Raw genomic sequence first — 22,691 nt, forward strand, 5'->3', positions numbered from 1 at the left:
CCCCGCTGCCGGCCCCGCTCCCGGCCCCGCTCCCGGCCCCGCTCCCGGCCCCGCTCCCGGCCCCGACCCCGCTCCCGGCCCCCCTCCCGGCCCCGCTCCCGGCCCCGACCCCGGCCCCGACCTCGGCCCCCGCTCCCGACCCCGATCCCGGCCCCGACCCCGGCCCCGACCTCGGCCCCCGCTCCCGACCCCGATCCCGGCCCCGATCCCAGCCCCACTCCCGGCGCCGACCCCGGCCCCGATCCCGGTGATGCCTCCAACCGGGATTATCCGTCCCCACCCAGCTGCCCCTTGGCACCCTTGGCGTAGCTGGTGCCAGGTCACTTCGACAAAATAAATTATTTTCAATAAAGAGTAGAATTTTGTGTTTCAAGCACTGCGTAAAGTAATATGTCATTTATATAAATATGCATCAGGTAGGTGGAGAATATGTCTTAGGTAGGCGTGTTCATGTAAACTTTACTGTCTTAAAAAATGTTGGTGTTACCGCCTTGGCGTGCTGAATTTTTGGAAAGAATAAACACCATCCTTTCTAAAATACATTCTGTGTGTGCTTAGAGAGCTCCTGTAGTCGGCAACCGCGGGGCCCCTCCGCGGAGCGCACTGCTGCTGCCGCCGGGGCCGGACTTTGGCCGCAGCGGGACGGGGCCGGACGGGGCCGGACGGGCTCCGGGCAGTCGCTCCTGCCTGGCGGGACCGGAGCTCTGCCCAGGGACGAAACGCCGCCGGGCACCGGCCGGAGCGCCCATGGGTGCGGGCACTGCGCTGTGCGGGCAGCGGGACGGCCCCGCCGCGCCCTGGGTGAGTGAGCGTTGAGGGGAGGAGGGATGGAGGGATAGCGGGATGGAGGGACAGCGGGATGGAGGGATAGCGGGATGGAGGGATGGGGCCGCGGCAGCGGGCGGCCCCCGAGCCCCGCGGAGCCGGAGCGTGGCTGCGGCACTGAGGAAGCGCCGCCGCTCCCTCGCAGGGGCGGCCGCGGCGCGGACTTTGCCTCCCCGGCCGGGCTCGCCCGAGCGCCGAGCGGAGCGGAGCGCTCAGCTACAGTAACCGGCTGCGAGTGAGGGCACAGCCAGGGCCCGCTACACAGACACCTTTAAAGGGGCTCTACCGAGTCCATCACCGGACTCGTGCAGATTTTCTTCCCCAAGGCTGATAAACTCCTGTAATAGTTTGCGAGGAGTTTTCTCCTTCCTCTTTCCGTCATGAGATTCCTGTTCCCGGCCTTGCTCTGCATCATGTCATTCACTTCTGCATTGTTTCTGTTTCAGGGCTGGAACCAGACATGGCATACGAACATCCCAGCACTGACCTGGTGCTTCGACAGCTCCATCATTGCCTGGATCCCTTGTGCCTATCTTTGGATCTGTTTTCCTTTCTACTACTGGTACCTTCGACACAGAAACAAAGGCTACATCAGGATGTCCCACATCTTCAAAGCCAAAATGGTAAGGGTAAAGCACAGGGTTAGGTCCTAAAATTATCTCAACATTGATGCAGAGTTTAACTTTCCTAAGTTATTAATTCTTTCCTGGTGATCCATCTTTGAGAGGTTTTTTATATATATATATATATATATATATATTTCCTATCTCAGGTCAGTATAAATCTAGCAAAGTTTTAGGAAGATATGTCATAGTATCTTCTCCCCTGTATTTCCATTTGATTCCCTAACACTTTCCATAACATTCTCTGTCCCAAACTTGATCTTCCACCCCTCCAGTCTTACTGCCCAGGCAGCTTGGGTCAGTCAGTTTGGTAGATTGTCCCAGCATTTCAGTTCATTCCAGTGTGTTTTCTGTGTCTGCCCCAGGTCCTTGGATTCATCCTGGTAATACTGTGTTTTTCTACTGTCTTCTTCATGGTGTGGGAGAAAAGCCAAGGAGTCCCACGTACCCCAGCATTCTTCATTAGCCCTGCTGTGGTGGGAATCACAACGGTAATTCCTCCCTTGTTTGTCTGCACATGGCCAAGCTTAGCCCTCCTGGGACAGAGCTTGTATTTCCCCCATTTATTGCTGTCTCTGAGCACAGGTTAGGCTGATGGGGAGTAGAAGGCTGGGGATGCACTTTGTGCCTCTCTGGTGTGTGACACATCAGGGGGTTGGAGTTGGGGCAGACCCTGTGGGCAGAGCACACCTGGCTGGAGCTGAGTTTTCAGTAGGGTTTAGAAGGAGGTCTCACAAAAATGAAACAAGATTCCATTTCTCATAACCGCAGTATGTGATTTAATATGGTTTAGAGAGAAATGCCACTTCTGTTCAATAAATAAGGGCCTGTTCTCCCCTTCTGTCATTGCACCTTCATGGCCTCACTCCTTCCAGCCTGTTGGCCCAATTGTAATTTTATTACTTACCTTCTCTGTAGACATTCTTGAGTACAAAACTGCACACAAAGCTTTTCAGTGTTAGCCTCTTAGGAGCAATACTGCAATTCTAAACATCTTGAAATGTTTTGGCAAGAAGCTAACTGTTTTTTCTCTACTGTATTCATTAATTTGATAACAATGTTTGGCATTCCATTATCAGGTATTTATTTGGACAAATTTGTACTTCCTCACAGGTCCTTGCCTTGTTCCTTACCCAAGCAGAAAGAATGATGGGCATCCAGTCGTCAGGGGTCCTATTGATTTACTGGCTGCTCTCATTTGTGGCTGCACTTGTGATGTTCAGTTCCAAAATTCAGCATGCCCTGGAAAGAGTAAGTGAGATCACATAGCTTTAATAAGCAGACTACAGAGTCTCTAAACAACAGGGCTGGTTTTGTCCCATTGACTGCAAGGGGCAGAATCAACTCCCTCTTTTAAAATACGTGCTGAGAAAAATGGTTCATGACACTTTATATTTGTGGTGGACATTTATTTGCAGAGGTAGAACAGGAGAAGCTTTTTCTCTGCTGGTTAAACATGAAGGTTCTCACCTAATTTTCACCAGTATCCTGTTCCTTAGGGCTTCCTGGAAGACCATTTCCACCATGTTACAACTTACCTTTATGCTGGCCTGGTGCTAGGAGAACTTGTGCTGTTCTGCTTAGTTGATCACCCTCCCTTCTTCTCTAAAGCTGACAACAATCCTGTAAGTATAAGGTAGCTTTTCCTAATTCTGTGCTTCATTGCTGAAACAGGATTTTAAATATATGGGGATGCACAGGTACATCAGTATCTGGGTGATGTAAGATGCATCATTCTCTAAAAAATAGCAATTTTAAAAGGTAACTGGGAGAATTTAGGGTATTAGTGCTCTGTCTCTTTATGTAAGTTTTTCAAAACTAAAAACCTATCCATACCCGTGTTTCTTGTCACTGAAACCAGTGGACAGTGGATATTGCTTCCCCTAGTGCTGCTCTCCTGGGCTGCAGTACTCAGTTGGTGATGTGACTATGGAAAAGCTCTATGCTTAAGAAAATAAATGTCTTTGGGTATGAAGAATTATATTCTTTGTTTTTCCATCTGAGACATTGTGCAAAGTCAAATTCTCCAAAATGTCCCAATCCCACTGAGCCTCCACAATACACTTACTCTGGTTCAATGAATGGGGAGGGGGATAACTCTGATTGCTTTTCCTGGGGAAGCACAGAAGGGAACTATTTTAATCTGACACATGCCCTTTTCTATATATAAATATTACATGTATTTTCTCTCCCATCAGAATCAGTGCCCAGAAGCCAGCAGCTCTTTTCTTTCCAAAATCACATACTGGTGGTTCTCTGGGTAAGAAAACAGAAGATGTGGTTTTGCTACAATATCAGAAAAAAACAGCAGCATCAGAGATCAGAGAGAGTGTAGCTGGCAGCCATCTCAGGACATATCTCAGCTTCTGAGTTAGCTTACAGAGTGAGAATTTAAATTATTTCTTTAAATTATTTCTCTTGTGAGGTATTCTCACAAGATCAAATTATAAAAATTTAATTTACTTCTCTCCAAATAGTTTAAAATGCAAATTTGTGATTCTAGATAATGCTCTTCTACCTCCCAACTACCCCTTCAGTGCCCTCCCAATCTTGAAACAGATCTCACCAATCTCAAATGATCACTGTACACCAACCACAGCCCTCCCTGCCTGACAGACCTTGATCCCATCTGCCTTTCATGGAGCCCAGAGAAAGTTAAACTGAACTTTTTTCTCCACCACCCAAGACTCTCAGTATGGACTAGAAATTAGGGCTGACTTGCAAATCCCCACTGTGCTGACAGAAGATAGCCTAAGAATGCAAAGCCAAGCTGCTGTTCCTGGGCATTCTTGTTTATTGCGGACAGGACAGTCCTGAGTGCTGTTGTGGTATCAGTGCTGTGTGCTCTCTGTGTGCACTGCCTTGATGCCCCTGTGCTCTGAAAGTGTCACACGCAGCACAGATCCCGCTGTGCTCCCCTGACTGCAGTCTGTGTCCTCCAGGCTCCTCTGGAAAGGCTCTCAGCAGCCCTTGGGGGTGGATGACTTGTGGCCAGTGAGGAAACAGGACTCCTCTGAAGAAATTGTTGCCTGGGCAGAAAGAGAGTGGAAGAAGTGTCACAGCAGAACCCAGCAGTGAGTATTTGATCTGGAGAGCACATCATGGGCTCTGCTGGGCTGTTCTAGATGATCTAAGCACATACACTCGCAGGTACTGGTGTGTGAGTCCCTTTGTGCAAAATCTGATTTTAAGTGTTAAAATCTGCTAGAGAACATCCTTCCACTCCTGGAAGCAAAGAACTAACTTTCTGTGAGAGCATTCAGATTTTATGAGCTTTTATACTGGACATGGTATGAGACCCCATGTGAGATATTTAGTGATTTTTTTGAAGATACAAAATTCCCAAGCTTTCTCCAGTTATAACTTTCTCATTGTTTCTTCCTTCAGGAAAATGGAGTCTGCTACATTTAAAAAGGGTCAAAAAACTGAACCTGGTATAACAGAAGCTGAAGAGACAGAGGCTTTACTGCAATCAAAGCACAGTCAGAGCAGGCCCTTACTGAGAATGTTTTGGAGCATGTTTGGAACTTACTTCCTTCTCAGCACTGTCTGCTTAGTTATCTGTGATGTCTTCTTGTTCTCCACCCCGAAGGTACTGAGGTATGTGCACATTTTTGATGTATTTCTGCCACATGTACAAGGTGGCTGTGGGCATCAGCTCAGATGTGTACATCAGCACCCACAGACAGACAAACAATGGCCTTTTGAAATTTTCTCTTGCTGGTGAAGGGAGCTCAGGAGTCATTTGTGCTAAACCCACTGTCAAGTCATGAGGAAAAGACACAAAGCCACTGTGTGAAGCTGTGCACACTTGTCTGCACTGCTGTGCTGCAGCAGTGGGAAGGACAGGATGCACCAAGCCATTTGACAACTTCACTAGAACAGGAGTTATTTGATGGTTCTATATATCACATCACTTGCTACTTCCTGTAGTCTTAAGGCTCCATGTTCCCTGGCTAATAAAGAGCACAGCTGTGCATCCTACACATCTTAAATAGCTTTGTTAGTTAATAAAATGCATTGTGGGTTTTGTTGGTACAACACCAACCTGCCTTACATTATATTTTCATGCGCAAAATCCTTTCTTAGTCATTAAGATTAGGAGAAGTTCTGGAAATGTCAATGACTCCCTTAGATTACAGCTACCACTTTGCATATTTCTGACAAATTCATTAAAATCAGGAGCCATCCTTAACACTGAAAATGAGGTCTACACAGAGAGGATGCTGAGATCAGAGACTGCTTCAAAACCATGAATGGCTAAATTTCAAAAATCAGGGTATTAAATGTTCCAATTCTTCTGCTATTCACAGATAAACCTCAAGCAGAGAGAACACAGAAAAATCACCGGCATGTCTGCCAGTTTATTTTTGTGTGTCTGATATTTCATCAGTACTGTGTGGATTCAGCAACATTTGGCTCTTATCTTGCAGCCTTTTCCTGAAATTCATTGAAGATCAGGCAGCCCCGAGCTGGCTTGGCTACTTCTATGCCTTCAGCATGTTCCTGCTGGGCTGTCTCCAGACTCTGTTTGAGCAACGCTACATGTACATGTGCCTTGTTCTGGGGCTGAGGCTGAGAACTGCAGTAACAGGCCTTGTGTACAGGAAGGTGAGGCTGCAGCTCCTTTTTTAGCTTTGCTTTTACTCTAGCCCTACCTTAGCAGTAACAATGTACATTGCTCATAGCAATATCAGGGGAGATGTCAGTAGACACTAGTTTTAGGATGTAGCTGTGCTATATTCATCTCTGAGCAGTACATGGCAAATACATTTTTTAGAGCTTCCCTATGAAGAAAAAGCCAAGAAAGGGAAAGAGCAAAAATCAACATGAACTTTCTTATGCTGTATGTACATGTATAAACAAGATGTATTTCTTGAGATGGCTGGGGAAAAGGACTAAATGCTTCATTGTGAAGTCACATGGCCCAGGTAGCAGCATGGTTTCAATACCTGGGATTTGACATTTTTCTTGCTCTCTTTATTCTCTGTGAGGAAAAGAATGTTGTTGGACTTTTGGACCAAAGCTGTTGTTTGATAATGTCTTTTTTTTCTTCTCCGTCCTGTCTAGATCCTGGTTATGTCAAACGCCTCAAGGAAAGCAGCAACCACAGGTGAAATTGTTAATCTGGTATCTGTTGATGTGCAAAAGCTAATGGATCTGATTATCTATTTTAATGGGACCTGGCTGGCTCCGATTCGGATTATCATCTGCTTTGTTTTCTTGTGGCAGGTAACTCTGTGTTACTCCTTCTCCAGCTATCCCTAAGGAGATGTATCTAACCCGTGAAAAACAAGTGTTAATACATAATGGTTATGAGCCCTGGGATCCAAGAGCTGTCCCAAGATAATGGCACACAATAATGCCACCATTTCATCTCATGCAAACAAGCTGGGCTATTTATGCTGCAAGAATATCGGTTGAGGGTTTGGGTTTGTTTTTAAGGAAAACCTGGTGTTGTCTGGGGTCACTTGCTCAGGGCAGCCACAAGATGTCCTTCTGAACGCATCCAGGGATGGACGAGAAGAGCCGGGAATGGCTGGAATTGCCAACGTGCCTCTGGATCGCCTTCAGCAGTGATCCAGTTCCTAACAAGGGAGGGAATAAATTCAGCACAGCCTGATGACAGGAGTTATCCGGCTTGGAGAGTTAACAATCCACAGTGCTTAGGAGCACAACTCCCCAGAAAGGCAAAGCAAGATTACAGCAGAGGCTTAGCCAGAGGGATGTTATGCACAAGTTCAAATAAGAGGGAAGGTAAGCAAGGGAATGAAAAGCAGTCTTGCCTAGTCATCACTGGAAGTTCTTTCTCTTTCCTTTCCACTCCTGGCAGCTTCTAGGGCCATCTGCCTTGACTGCAATTGCTGTATTCCTTTTTCTTTTGCCTCTGAATTTTGTCATCACCAAGAAGAGGAGTCAGTTTCAGGTATATTTTGCTTCATAAAAATGAAGTGGTTTGCTGAGTTATGTGATTACTTATATTTATCTGTGCTTACCATGACTGTCTGAAATAACACAGGAGGATTTGAACCCTGCAAAGTTTCTTGAAATTTAGAGTAAGCTCTTCCATGTTTGGCCTTTTTAATATGTTTGCCCTACTTTTCTGTTGTTTTTATGTACTGCCAGTAAAAATAAAGCTTTGAAGATAAAAAGTAAAATATTTCCCAGCCTAGAAGAGTCATAAGCAAAACAGTATACACAGCTAAACTGCAGGGAAATTTATTCAGGACTTGGAGACAAGAACAAGGTATTTTTCTTCAGAATAATTGCACCATTAAACATTCAACCTATTAAATGATAAAACTCAAACATTTATTACAGGAAACCCAGATGAAGCATAAGGATGAGAGGGCCAAACTCACCAATGAAATTCTCAGTAATATTAAAGTAATCAAACTGTATGGCTGGGAGAAAACCTTCATGGAGAAAGTACTCGGAATCCGAAAGCAAGAACTTCAGGCCTTAAAAAGATCTCAGATTCTGTTCTCAGCATCCCTAGTTTCTTTCCATTCATCAACTTTCCTGGTGAGTGGATCACCTTCCTACATAAAATATATGCTGTTACTTCCCTTTTCCTTTGTACTCCTGTCTGGACAGGTTTTTCCTATGGACAGCTAAAGATTATATCTGCCTGGAGGTCACAGGAGTTGCTGTGGCTGCTGCACCAAAACCTCCTTAAAGCAGAACTAACATCCAGTGATCAAACTTGGTTCTGTCACCAACATGCCAGACCTTGGCCTATGGTACCTGCAGGACGGACACCTAGAGGGGATAGCCTGGACTGAACCAGATGGGTCCCAGAGTCCTGAAGGGCTGTCGCCCTTGAACCATTCTGAAGCAAGTGGTTTGCTTGTCCTTTGCTCCCTTTCAGATCACATTTGTCATGTTTGCTGTCTACACCCTGGTGGACAACACACACGTGCTGGATGCTGAGAAGGCCTTTGTGTCCTTAACACTGATCAACATCCTCAACACTGCCCACTCCTTCCTGCCCTTCTCCATCAACGCTGCTGTCCAGGTTAACTGCAGGCCCTGTTCCTCTTCCTTTGGCCATAAGGGGTTTTTACATATCCCATTAACAGGTAAAGGTAGGGATTTCTTAGGGCTCAGCACATCAGCTATTTAATTGCCACTGTGAAATGGTGAAGTGCAAGGGCTTGCAGCTAAAGGTACTTTGTGGCATTGCTTTTCAGAAAAGCTCCTTTATATTGACAAAATATAGATTGTAAATATAGTAATTCAACAAGAATTACTCCTAAGTCTTTTGTAGCTCAGTACAAGCACCAATAGATCTCAGAGGGGCTTCCAGTTCTGTTTATAATCACAGAACTCAGAACAGGTGAAACAAAATCTCCATAGGGGAGATCCTGCTAGTCCAGGCCAGAGAAAAAATCAATTCGTTGTTCAGTAAGAAATTAGGAAATTCATCTCCCTCTCACACTCTAAGACTGTCACAGTTTTTCATGTACAGAAGCAATCACTGGAAAGATTGCAGGAAGAACTGGATGAAAAAGTGCCTGTTTCACTGAACCAGAATTACAGGGAAGGTACTTTGCTAAGATAAGTGGAAATAAAGGTAACAGAAGAAAGAGCTGTCTTTGGCCATCTAAGCCTACAGCATCTGCAGCACAGCACTAGTCAATATACTAAGTGGGTCTTAAAACTGAGTCTTCACTTTAGGTTTTTGCTCCCTTTCTACTCTAAATATTTTCTCCTGTGTGCTGCCTCATTTCAGGCCAAAGTTTCCTTAAACCGTTTAGCAGCTTTTCTGAATCTGGAAGAACTGAACCCTGAGAGCTCAAGCAGAAACACTTCTGGCTGTGGTGAGTTTTATGTTAGCACTTTTGTCTTATAAGAGGAGTAATTGCCATTGTTCAGCTTCTATTCAAGGTGTCTTCTATAGTCAAGAGAAAAATATTTGCCCCTTATTGTTACTCTATCTCTCTGACCTCATTATTTCTAACAATGAAATCTAATCTGGTGATACACCCCTTCTTTTCATAATAAAGGTTGATTTTATGTAACATAAATACACACTGAAACATACAATCACATAAATTGGGACATTTCTGTACCTATCTTTGCATTTACAAGAGGTTTGTCTCTCTTCATGTTTTAGTACAGGCAAGTATCACCATAAGAAATGGGACTTTTTGCTGGAGCAAAGAAACTTCTCCTTGTCTCAGAAGGTACAGACTTACCCTTAGTCATCTCTCAATACTGTAGGTCAGGGTGGATGCTGGATGAACTAATTCCTCAGGGCCTAAGTGAAACCAGGGTGAAATATCCAGAGGCTTCTGAGTTTGCTTCATATTCAGTGTTGAATTCTGAAAATTACAAAATCAGATAAAATTTAATTTTGCTTTTATGTTGAGGAGCACATAAATGTGAAGGTGCCTGTATCTGGATGTTGCCTTATTATATGGAGACTGTTTTCTTTATACCGTTTTCTTGCCCAAATATGAAATTACAGTGATTTAAGGCAAAAAAAAGTAGAACAGATGGAATGCAGATATTATATATGACATCACTACATGCTTATTTCAAAAGGCATTGACATTTTAGAAAATAAAAGCTTTGAAAAATTCTTATGTTCAGGAGTGTTCTACATCCAGTGCTTTGGGCTAGCCTATGTCCAGAGTGAGGGTGTGGGTATGAAACTCAGATGGGGATGTGGATGAAGACTTCCTGGTTGGAGATGTCTGAAGGGATGAAATTAGGGGATTTACTCGATACATACCTGACAATAGCAAGAATTTTGATAATAAGTACAATCATTTGCTTTCAGAAAGCGTATCTAAAATGTGTTAAGAGACTGATCTTTTCCCCCAGCATAGACCTCAGTGTGCCCCAGGGCTCTCTGCTGGCGGTGGTTGGCCAGGTGGGTGCTGGCAAGTCTTCCCTGCTGGCCGCGGTGCTGGGCGAGCTGGAGGCCACGGATGGCTGCGTGACCGTGAAGGTGAATTTTCCCCTCAGCATTTGCTTCCAATTAGACTGTTTTCAGGAACTGTAAAGTATTAACCACAGCATCAGGTACCTGAGGAAAACCCCCTCACTGCTGAATTTTAACAGAGGCTGTATGTATCAGTCCACGTTTAATTATCTGAAGGTGCTGCAGACCTCAGATGAGCCTGAATTTTGGGAATAGGAACTGGAGCAATACTTCAAAGATCCAGTTCTGTTTCTCCCTCTAACAGTGGGAGCTGAAGTGTCATTGTGGTAAATTGCATCCTGTACTTGCACCTCTGTTCACTCCCTGTAAAGTAATAACAGTGCACACTCATATTTTGCAAAGCCCTCCAAGAATTGTCAGTGCTGATGATCATTCTAAATTTCCACAACTGAGAGAGAGCTTTTCGTCAAAGATGTGTTCTCACAGTGTCAAGTTGAGCTTATGGAAAAGTTTGCTAACATTCTTCCACTTTTATAGGACACTGCAGCCTATGTTCCCCAGCAAGCTTGGGTTCTAAATGCTTCAGTGGAAGATAATATTCTGTTTGGGAAAGAGATGGATGAAACCTGGTTCAATAGAGTGACAGAGGCTTGTGCACTACACCCTGATTTGGAGACCTTCCCTGCAGGGCAGAAGAGTGAAATAGGAGAAAAGGTACTACCTTGGGCTTATGTTTTGGCCAACTTTTCCCTCAGTAGCTACAACTTCAGGTGTCCAGCTTAAAACATCTGCCCCTGAGTAACTACCACTTTGGGAGCTGTGATGAAAGCACAAAAAAACTAAACTCACAAGAGGCAGGTTCTCAGGAATTTCTGGAATTTAAGCCCACCTACTGATAGCCTAGGCAGAGACATAAGAGATGTTTAAGAGAGAAATCAACACATCCAGGTCATTCTTAGGTGCTCTTTTGCAGGAAAGAGTTGTTCAAGAGACTGTGCTTCTGCAAGAGCCCTATTTGGAGGGAGGGAGGTGGGGTGGGGAGGTACACTGATTTAAAAATAAAGAAGTCATAAACTGTCAGCATAAAAGGAAGTCAGCAGTTGGGAAATATGCTGTAGATTTGAAATAAACAGAGTCAATATATTTTACAGGGAATCAATCTATCTGGAGGGCAGAAGCAGAGAGTGAACCTTGCTCGGGCCGTGTACCAGAAGGCTTCGATTTACCTGCTCGATGATCCCCTGTCAGCTGTCGATGCCCATGTTGGGCAGCACATTTTTGAACATGTCCTTGGACCCAGTGGTTTACTGAAGGACAAGGTGTGCTATGAACCTGAACTGCAAACACTTGCACAATGTCTCTAATTAGCAGAGCCCCCAAAATGTTTCCAGTAGGGTGGGTAGCTCAGTTTATCAAAGGCTTAGAAATGCTTTTTTGCAGTGGCAGCAGGGGATTTGGGGAACCTCTGCAGGCCACACAGCACCTGCAAGTCCTGCAGGGGATCTCATTTAGAGGAGGTAGGTTGTCTTTATCCTCATGCAAACCACATGCCTCGTGCCAGCCATACTTTCACAGTAAGTTTACAGTTCTTTGGTCTTCTATTGACATCCTTCCCTCCTTTTGAGATTTACTTCTAGCACAGTTCAGAAGAGCTGCCTGATCTGGTCCGAATTCTATCACCATGATGTCTAATCCCATTACTTTTGAACAGTTCAGTGGTACCTTTACAGTTCTCATCACCCAAATGTTCATCAATTAAACACTTCTCCATTCTTTTTGCATTGGTTATGTTTTGGTTTTCCTCTGCTGTCAAGCTGTCTGGATAATTAACATGGTTACATGAGAAGGAATGCTAGGGCACCTTTTTTGGATTCATACTATAAATTGCCTAGAAACACTTGATTTAGTTTCACATTATAGAAGGAAAACAGAAAGAAGGCAATTTCTTGCATACAAAGTCCAAGTAAAACAAACATATGATTATACATACCTTTCTCTCCATGAGGATTGGTTGCAAGTATCAGAATATAGTTATTGTATTGAAACAGAATGACTTCCTAAGAAGAATGTATCAGACATAAGGTGTACTCAAAGGGCTTGACTGTATATTAGAAATGCAGAATATGCCAATATATCTTGGGAAAAGTTACTTTTCTTATGTCCTGTCCTCCAATTATCTGTGCAAATATGCTCAGAAATGTAAATAAAGGAAATAGTCTTTAATTCCATTCAGGCTGATGAATTTTTGAGGCCTAAATTTGATCCTGAAATACTGATACCAGTACTGACTGCAGAACAATTGTAACTGCTCCCTCTTTATTCAAGCAGACTCGTGTGCTGGTGACTCACACAATTAACATTTTACCTCAAGTGGACAACATTATTTTTCTGGTGGATGGAATGATCTCAGAAACTGGTTCCTACCAAGAACTTCTAGAGAGAAATGGAGCCTTTGCAGATTTTCTTCGTTCACACGTTACTGCAGAAGAGAAGACACCTGCTGGTTTTGCAGGTAACCCAGATCGGCTGGAATCAATCTTCCTAGCTCTGTCAGTCAATTGTTCCCTTCTGTTTTATTTTTTTATTTATATCACATCTGTTTTATTATGGACATTTAATACAGAGATCCAATCACAGCAAGGTATTGCTTTGTGTAGGGAAAAATAGAGCTGTCAAATCAGCTGACTCATCACCTTAAATTTGATTATTCAATATTATTAATCCATATTAGTAGGCAATAATCAAGCAGTAAACTATTACCCACTGTATGTGCTATTCTTCAAGCATCACCTTGATATTTCTACCTTTAGAAACAATTTTTTAAATTAATCTTTCCTCCATATTACCAGTCTTTCAAAGGCTATATAGGACAAAACAGGATTATAAAGCATTTAGGGAAAAATATATTTATTTCACAGCTATGGGAAACACCAAAGGCATTATCACCACTGGAAATTGTCCATCTCAGGAGAAACCCCTCAGGTAAGCTTAAAGCAGTCTCACATACTGAAGAATTTACTCCAAAAGCCCATATAAGACTACCTAGAGGCTCTTACTGAGTATGGTACAGGTTTGGGATTGATCTGTAAATTAAAAACAAGAGCAAACAAGCAAAACTCAAGACTAGGTAAAAATCTGCTCTTGAATGTGGAAGTTGACTGACATTTCTTCTGTATTTCACAAGGAGGCACAACAGAGCTCAAGTACAGGCTCCTTGATGCCTTTGGTTGCTGATCACTTCCCTGTGGGGCTGTAAGGTCAGACTCATCCCAAACCAGCCTCAGACAGGGAATGCTTTGGGCCTCTGCTCCTCTGTGGCGTGACAGAGCCCAGCCCCTGAGACAAACATGGACTCACTTCACTCTGCAGGACCCTGAAAACTGCAGCCCTCAAAACAGGCATGGATTTAAGGGTGGATGGGTGGCTGAAAATTGAAGGACTTTTGTTTTCTTCATGAAGTGGTGATTCAGTAAAATCTGCTGTGGGAAGGGAGACCATTCCTGTGAGCCCAGACTGCACCGGGGCTGCAGCCAGCAGAGGAGGATTAACCAAGGCAGAGAGGACTCAGCACGGCAGGGTAAGCCCAGCACCTTCCTGCAGAGGCCAGGACACATTCCACGGGGATAACACACCCAGGGCAGGCAGGCCAGCTCCCTGCCTCAGCTTACAAGTTTGTCAAGAACATATTACACTGAGAAGAAATGAGAGCAAGAAGTCAGAAACCCCAAAAGAGGCAGTTTTTCCTTTAGGGAGCCCCAGCACTAGCCAGACCGGGATCTCCTCATCTCCCCTGATCAGCAGGCACCCTGTGTGAACACGGCAGTTCTCTCCCACACCAACACAGGAAAACCACTGCCTGACAAAGAAAGCCTTGCATGCATTCCAGAAGGAACATGAGCCTATTGCATAACATTCATCAGTTGATAATAATCATTGATTAGTAACTCCTTCAAGTATGCCTTCATTAGTCATCCACGAGGAAAACAAGAATCAACACGGTTGCTGGGACTGACATATAACTGAGAAATCCCATCATAAATCACTCTTTACTCCAGAGCTGCTTTTTTTTAGCTAACAGCTCCCTTCCTCTGTCGTTGCCCTCTCTGCAGGTCGGTGCTGGGGCGCTGGGAGCCTACGTGCGGGCGGCAGGCCGGGCGCTCTGGGTGTGCGTGCTGCTGTCCTTCTCCTGCCAGCAGGCCCTGGCCTTCTCCCGTGGCTACTGGCTCAGCCTCTGGGCAGACGAGCCCGTGCACAACGGGACACAGCAGCACACCGAGCTCAGACTCACAGTCTTTGGTGCTCTAGGAGCGGTTCAAGGTGTGTGCAAGTTGCTCATCAATTCTCTGTATTCCCACTGCCCTGTCCCATATCCAGGATGTGTTCTCAGAATATAAATAAGTGCATACGCCTTGTGCTTTCAGCTTCCTGGGCTTTTGGCCCCAGCCCTAAAGGTTTTTATCTCCTTTCATCCTTCCAGCATAAATTAATCATATCAAAGTACAAGTGGGGGCTCTTCTCTATGCTGAATTGTTGCCCCCCACACTGCTACATTGAATGAAATCTTGGCTTAGGTCACATAAAAGAGAAAGAAAAGAAGAGAAACTTGTGGACTTCTACATTTCTTTATCTTTTTAAATGGCCACCATATATAGGTCACTATTAAAAAAGAAAAAATATCACTGAGCAATTTAAAGTAATCCCAGTCAAGCTTATTTTGTGATGAATGAATTTGTCCTGCGTGTTTAAGTTCCTGAATCCATGCCCCCCATCAAGCTGGCTTCGAAGGTAACAACCCTACAGAAAGGGCACTTTACCCTGCAACTCTGAGGCTTGCTTTAATTCTTGCTAAAGAGAGGTTTAAATCCTGTTGCACTTTCCTGAATGCACACTGGTGCCGCATTCACAGGACTAAGTGGAAATCACCACCTTGCTAAGGAGAACTCTAAGGTGGGTTTGTTCAGACCTAGTAATAATAATTTCTTTTCTCTTCCAGCCCTTGGCAGGTTTGCCTGCACAGCAGCAGTGCTGCTGGGGGGCGTGTTAGCCTCACACCAGCTCTTCCTGCAGCTGCTGAGCAATGTCATGAGATCCCCAATGCTCTTCTTTGAGCAAACACCCATTGGACACCTGCTGAACCGCTTCTCCAGAGACATGGATGCTGTTGATTCTGTCATCCCTGATAAGCTCAAGTCCATGCTGGGATTCTTGTTCAACTTACTGGAGATCTACCTGGTGATTGTGGTGGCTACACCATGGGCAGCAATGGCCATAGTGCCCTTGACTGTTCTTTATGCAGCATTCCAGGTAGGAGCCCACACGTATACACACAGGAGAGGCCGAAGCAGCACAGCCATGGCCCTGCAGAAAGCCTCCTCTCATTTCTTAGGAGTGAAGGCATGCATCATCAGTTGCATCATCTCAAGTTGCATCTGAGCAAGAGTAATGTCAATCCTTTTCCCACATCACCTCAGGCTTCCAAAGTACCCCAGAGCCCTCACAAAGAGGCTTGTGCTTTTCTGATATCTAAAAAAAATCCTACCTAGGCTATATACCTCATCTCCATTAGTGTGAATCACATGAAGACCAAAAGCATTTTACCTTTTCTGCAGAATTCCTACACTGCTTTTCAGTATATCCATGTTTGCCAGCCAAGACTGAGCATTAGGGTAGGGCAAGTACATCTCTGTTCTCCATTGAGCAGAGGGCTCAGCTGCAGGAAAAACTGTGTAGAGGTTTTGTGGGTTCACAGCACCCTGGCTCCTTTGCCCCAACCAAACTAGGAATAGTAGGAATAATTAGGATTATTCCTAATAAAGACAGGACACAACAGAGGTAGGAACACTGCCTCATCTTTCAGGGGCATGTCCTGCATGCACATAAGAGGAGGTTAGTACGTACTATTGCACTTGTTGAGGCCTTCCCAGATTTCCTATGGAGTACCTCCACAGAGGCACGAGCCTTCTAATGACTGTCCCTTCCTTTCCCCTTGCACCAGCACTTCTATGTCAGCACCTCCTGCCAGCTGAGGCACATGGAGGCTGCCAGCAGGTCACCCATCTACTCCCACATCTCAGAAACCTTCCAGGGCAGCAGTGTGATCCGTGCTTACAAAGACCAGCAGAGGTTTATTTCAAAGAGCAATTTCCTAGTGGATGAGAACCAGCGAATTTGCTTCCCTGGAGCTGTTGCTGACAGGTACAATCTGCCCAGCAGCTACACAGGTTTCTGTAATCATGTTTTGGGAGAAAGGGCAAGGGTACCCAGCAACAGCTGTGTGCTCCCTCCTCCTGCAGGTGGCTTGCTACAAACCTGGAGTTCCTGGGCAATGGCATCGTGCTGTTTGCAGCCCTGTTTGCAGTCGTGGGCAGGACACAGCTCAGTCCAGGAACAGCTGGCTTCTCCCTCTCCTATGCTCTCCAGGTAACCCAGTGTGGAAATAATACCATGCTTGCCTCTATCAAAAGCAAATGCGTTTTAATTTCTTTTATTAACTATATCTGTGCCTTTCTAGATGCCTTTTCCTACCAAATCCTGCTGTCATTGCTGAAATCCAGAGCATCGGGAGCACATAGCCCCTTAGGGAAAGAACCCCATAAACACATGTATGGGCCATCTTCTTCCTCCTGCACCTGAACTCAAAATACAAATCAAAGCAAGCCCTGGGCAGCTGAGGCAAGGTCTTCAGCACCTGTCTTACCTGCTTGTAGAGTAGTTGCACAACAGTCTAAGAAATAGCTACACCATCTTTTAGCATCCAAGTCAGTAGCATTTCATTCTCTATAAACATGCTGAAAGGGCTATGGCAGGACCTGGCTTTCACTTTAGCATTTTAAGGTTTTCTGATGTAATCTAATTCTTGATATAATTATCTGATGAGGAGATCTTTAGAAATAAACACAAAGACAAAGTACCAGGTCAGGGCTCATGCTATCTGCTCTAATGCTTCTTTTCCACTGTGGCAGATAACTGGTGTGCTGAACTGGATGGTTCGCTCCTGGACAGAAATAGAGCATAACACTGTGTCTGTGGAGAGAGTGAGAGAATACCTGAGGACTCCTAAGGAGGTAGCTAATCCACTGTTAACATTACTAGAAGGGCTGAACATCTCTGCAAACTCAATGAGTAACTTTTCTGTTCCACCTGAAAACCCTCTAGTTTTCCTCTTCTAAATGGCCTGTCATGTTTCCTTTAAAGAACAGCAGCATTTGGGTTTTATCTAACTGACTATAGACTTGTTTTATAACCTCTGATCATTATCTCCTTAAGACAGTTATGCACTGGATTGCCATTAAAATAGCTCCACTTGTTAACACTCATGGACTGAGACATTTCCTGCCCATATTTGGAGTATTTATTATGTGACTTCAGATGCAACTAAATGATAAATAATGGCTCCTAGATAGCCTTTTAGCTGCCAGAAGTCTCCAGTGCAGTATTTTTTGTTCTGTAATCATAAAAATTACATCTCCATATGCTGCCCTGAGAGAGGAGGCTTCCATAGTCCTGTTTATAGGGGCATATAAATTTTTTATTATTGAACCACACAATGTCAGAACTCTGACATGCAAGCAAATGTTCATCCCCATTTTCAGTAAAGAAAATCTGACCAGCATCTTTGGATAAAGTAAAAAGCCAACATCTGCAGTATGAAAGTTCGAGGCCTTTCTCTGGTTTGGAAACTGCAGTTGGCACAGGTGTCTTTATGAACTTCCCATTCCCGTACTGCCACTTGATTGGGTAATTTAAATCAGCCTTCAACACTGCTGTTTGCTTCCATCTCTTCAGGCACCCTGGACTCTGAATGGCAAACTTCAAGGGCAAGTTTGGCCCACTGAGGGAAGGATTGAATTCAGAAATTACAGCCTGTGCTACAGGCCAGGTTTGGAGTTAGCACTGAGGCGTGTCAGTGTGACCATCAACAGGCACGAGAAGGTAAAATCCACTCCTTTAGCAGTGTGAGCACTGCTGGGCACTGATCAGATCCAGGGCCTCCAGCCCCTGCCTGCACCCAGCTACAGGAATTCCACTTTTTCAGTCTAGTTCCACATCAAGGCCCTGTTGGAACTGCTAAGTCTTGTAATCTTCCCTTCAAAGGCTTTTGTGATTCCTTTTCATACAAAACAACTGCAAGCTATAAATACTTCCATTTAAAGAAAGTATTGCCAGACTATGTGAATCACAGACAGCCCTAAAATCTGATCTGTGCAAAGCTGTCTCCCACCAAAAGGCCAAGAGGAACTACACAACATGTTTGTCCATCTGTGAGAGAACAAACAACATCAAAAGCAAAGTCCTCCCATTGCACTTTTCAGATTGGCATAACTGGCAGGACGGGAGCTGGGAAATCCAGCCTTGTGGTGGGGCTGCTGAGATTGGTGGAAGCTGCAGAAGGAGCCATCCTCATTGATGGACAGGACATTGCCCAGCTAGGTATCCATGACCTCAGAACCAAGATCACTGTCATTCCCCAGGTATGAAACTCATTTCCAAAAATCCATGAGCAGTGTCTTAAGCACCTGAGAAGGGTTTGAAAAGGTTCTGTGAGAGGAGGGACATTCAGCAATTTCCAAGTTGGAAATAACCTCTATGCCATGTTCATCTGCCATTTATTATAACATCAGCCACAGATTCCCACCCAGCAGGCAGGACCCAAGAGCTCATTTTTATAATTCATTTCAGGAGTTTTTTTGTACTGTCTCTATGCTCAGGATCCAGTCTTGTTTTCTGGCTCCCTAAGAATGAATCTCGACCCATTAAACCAATACACTGATGCAGACATCTGGACAGCTTTGGAACTGACTCAGCTCAAGAACTTTGTTGCAGATTTGCCAGAGCAGCTGGAATATAAGTGCACTGACCAAGGGGAAAACCTAAGGTACCTTTATCTGCAGAAGGACAGGGGCAGGGCAGTGCCAGCCCCTGGGCTAGGAGAACAGAGCTGGTTGGATAAGGAGTCTAATTCCTTTAAAAAAAAAAAAAAAAATCTTTAATGATGTCCAGACTGCAAATTGCTGCATTACTGTCCTGTTCAGCAGCATGATATCAAATCCTAAGACACTAAGGAAGACCTTTCAGACTTAATTGTTGTGCTGGTATGTATTTGTGCAGTATCTAAAACCCTGCAATCTGTTCCAAGTGCAACTCTTCCGGGTACCATAGGAACACCTTCCCCTCCCTTCCTTAGGCTGTTTCTTGCTGTTACCTACCTGCAGTGCCTTAATCACCCTTTCAGAGAAAGGGAGCAATCACCTTTTCACTATTGATTTCAAATTAATCATCTGTTCTAAACCCAAGGAAAAGTGACTACTAGTGGCCTCAATTTACCATCCCTGCTCCTACTTGCAGCACTGGTCAGAAACAGCTGGTTTGCCTGGCCAGAGCACTCCTGCAGAAAGCCAAAATCCTCGTTCTGGATGAGGCCACAGCAGCAGTGGATTTAGAAACTGATGTCCAGATTCAGTCCATGCTGAGGACTCAGTTCAGAGACAGCACCGTGCTGACCATCGCTCACCGGGTGAACACCGTCCTGGACTGTGACAGGTAAGGACATCTCCGAGCAGGGGAACACTCAGGCAGCTGCTGTGACTGACACCCCACCATGGTGGTGAAGAGCAATTTCATTTCTGTCCTCTTCATGTTTAACCCTCCAGGTCTTGCTTTAGAGTTTGGAGGATCTCTCTAAAAGCAGCAGGGCACCAGCAGATGAATCAGAGATGCTTTACTCCCACACGGTGCCTTTCATGCTGTGTCACAGCCCTCTCCCCTCCACTGACAGCAAAACCATGACTACAGCTCCTTGGTCACCTGAGAGTTGTGAAACTAAAACCCCAATACCCCTTCACAAATCTCCCTCCAGTCTCAGCTGCAAAAAACCCTCCTCCCAAACTCAGCACTTGAACAGTCACTCACCAGAAACCCTTTCTATCCCAGCAGCTTCCCAGCTGAAAAGCTGTTGGAAAGCTTGGCTGAATAACCAGCAAGTACTGAAACTTATTTTAAAACCAAGTAGAAATTAGTAAGTTTATTATAGGTGCTGGTATATCCCCAAATTTACATTTCTTTTAATGTTCACAGGATTTTAGTCTTGGAAAATGGCCGGATAGCAGAATTTGATACTCCAGAACATTTAATAGCTCAGAAGGGACTGTTCTACAGACTGATGGAAGAATCAGGCCTTGCATGATTCACTCATGGAGTATCTCATAGCCCCACCAGCATCAGGAGTAATTGACCTCATAATTGAGTTATTTTCCTTTCTCTCTGAAATGCCTGACACTCAACCAAAGCTTGTTTGAGCCAGAACTGCAGTGAGTAGATGGAAAGGGGTAACTTGGGATACATGTTATTTCCATGGGAAACTCAGCAATTCCACTTCCATTATGCTTCCAGATACCAAAACCTCATTTGACTGCTGAAAATGAGCCAGTTGGGACTTGAATACTTTTCTGGTTTAAAGCCAAAGGAGAAAGACCACAGCATTCCTAATTTGTACTGTAAATGGAGCCCAAATATCCATCTTACTTCAAGATAACACAGATTATTTTTAAAAGTCAAAAATATTTTATGGACAGCAAGGAAGAATTTAACTGGTAGCAAGGGAACTTAACTCCTTGCAGTTGATGCTAAGCTCCAGGCAGAACAAATGTTGTATTTTGTAAATGTCTTATGGACTGCTTACCCAGGCACTGCACAAACACAGGGACAGGAGGGAAGAGGAGGCAGGATGCCACCTAGCAGGACAGCACAGGGTGCCTGCTGTCACAGCTGGGGATCAGATCCACTCCCTTCCTCTGCAGGAGCAGAGCCAGCTCCAGCAGGGCTCAGCAGGGCAGGACAGGAACGTGGCTGGGAGAGCATCCATCACTCCTGCCCAGGGCTTGGAGCATTCCCACTGCCAAGTGCCAGGTGCTCACAGCAGGGCATGTCCAAACATTGACACCAACATTTCCAACCTGAATTTGGCCACAAGGAATTTGCATGGTTGGGAGTGCCCTCCTCTCTGATCCGAGCAGCACACGAGGAAAGCAGCAGGATCTCACCTGTTGACCTGATGGTTCATTCCTGGTTCCTCTTGAGTGCAAGTTGAATTTCACATGTGCCACCCTGGTGCTGCAGAGCCTCTGGCATGGTCACCTGCCAGATATTGCTTTAACAAACCAAAACAAAAGCAAAAGCTTCCTGGATTTCCCACAGTGTCTGTTGCCAGAGCTGTCCCCAGGTCTCACCTCAGGATTCACAGGATGACAGTGTGACATTGTCCATTGTGATGGACACAGTCCATTACACACAGAGATATTGCTCTTTACTGTGACTTTTGTTAAAGCACCCCATTTCCTAGAGAGCTGAAATAAAAACAGAATCAAGTTTTTAAATGGGTCTCTTCAGTAAATGAAAGCAAATATAACACAGAAAGGGGCAGTGGGGAGGGGATGGGAGAGTTCCAGCTGCAAGAATTAACCCAGACTGGCAAAACCCAGCAGTTCATTCTCCAAAAGCTGCTCAGTGGCTTCTGCATCCAAGTCAAGAACAGTTTAAACTTTCTGCTGTACAAGTGCCTAAGATACCGAGGTCCAGTGCCTGCTGGTGCTCAGGTACCAGGAGAGAATTATTTTCCCTCTACTTTCTCCAGCTTTCATACTTGAGGGCACAGACAAAACAATTCCAAACCCAGATACAAGTTATGAGCACTCCAAAGGTTTATCAATGGATCTCAAAACCAGGAGCATTAAGAAATACTGAGATAAAAGTTAGGTATTTTTCCTTTTTAACTGAGGCCAAACAGAATTGCCCATGCTGCTGGGTAATTCTGAAACAGACACATTTTAGCATTTCATAATCTCCAATATAAACATCTTTAAATGCTCATTTTCTGTTCCTAAGTCAGTAATGAAGAGGGAAGGCAACAGGAGACAATAATCAACACATACTTTCACACTGGTAACCTTTGAAAGGGCACAGTTTTGCTGTCAGCTAACCCAAACTAAGAGCAAGCAAAAATATAATCAGTTTTCACACATCAAGTTGTGCTGCAAAGGCAAAAGAAAAGCAATTCCCAAAATTACATATGAAAAACCCATCATGTTACAGATGTGCTGGAGTCCCCAGGGCTATCTCCAAGTACTGTGATGAAGCTGGAGCTCAAGTCTCACAGAAGTTAACTAGAAGTTGGTTAAAGCAAAATATATAAAAGAGTTAACACTTGGAGATACCATGTAGGAGAGAAATGCTACCTTAAAAAAATCCTTGCCCCATGATTCCAAGATTAAGGCAATACTGAAACTGCTAAAGGCAGAAAATAAATCAAAGATGTCATGCATTGATTTACACGAAGTTCAGGCCATACATGTACT

General features: G+C 44.6%; 1 protein-coding gene across 4 annotated transcripts; it reads left to right on the forward strand.

Annotated features, from left to right (window-relative positions):
* The first annotated feature begins 466 nt into the window (after window positions 1–466).
* ABCC6 (ATP binding cassette subfamily C member 6) lies at window positions 467–21,713 on the forward strand. 4 transcript variants are annotated; one of them, XM_030284593.4, is made up of 31 exons: window positions 472–801; window positions 1,272–1,448; window positions 1,814–1,939; window positions 2,562–2,699; window positions 2,948–3,073; window positions 3,647–3,708; window positions 4,391–4,522; window positions 4,836–5,048; window positions 5,882–6,059; window positions 6,519–6,680; window positions 7,282–7,374; window positions 7,770–7,973; window positions 8,320–8,466; window positions 9,184–9,271; window positions 9,568–9,637; window positions 10,281–10,407; window positions 10,879–11,055; window positions 11,493–11,660; window positions 12,670–12,853; window positions 13,260–13,323; window positions 13,801–13,918; window positions 14,451–14,658; window positions 15,335–15,645; window positions 16,337–16,536; window positions 16,635–16,761; window positions 17,304–17,405; window positions 18,127–18,273; window positions 18,654–18,812; window positions 19,050–19,216; window positions 19,687–19,881; window positions 20,416–21,713. In XM_030284593.4, the coding sequence occupies exons 1-31, from the start codon at window positions 748–750 to the stop codon at window positions 20,522–20,524; spliced, it is 4,533 nt and encodes a 1,510-aa protein (XP_030140453.4). In that variant the 5' UTR covers window positions 472–747; the 3' UTR covers window positions 20,525–21,713. The 4 variants fall into 4 exon arrangements, 3 of the variants coding, with proteins under 3 accessions (XP_072791843.1, XP_030140453.4, XP_072791842.1); XR_012058294.1 differs by lacking the exon at window positions 19,050–19,216 and having other exon boundaries at window positions 470–801; XM_072935742.1 differs by lacking the exons at window positions 17,304–17,405; window positions 18,127–18,273; window positions 18,654–18,812; ... (1 more) ...; window positions 19,687–19,881; window positions 20,416–21,713 and adding an exon at window positions 16,853–17,209 and having other exon boundaries at window positions 467–801.
* Window positions 21,714–22,691: the final 978 nt, after the last annotated feature.

The sequence above is a fragment of the Taeniopygia guttata genome, chromosome 14, assembly GCF_048771995.1.
Source record: "Taeniopygia guttata chromosome 14, bTaeGut7.mat, whole genome shotgun sequence".
NCBI lineage: Eukaryota > Metazoa > Chordata > Aves > Passeriformes > Estrildidae > Taeniopygia > Taeniopygia guttata.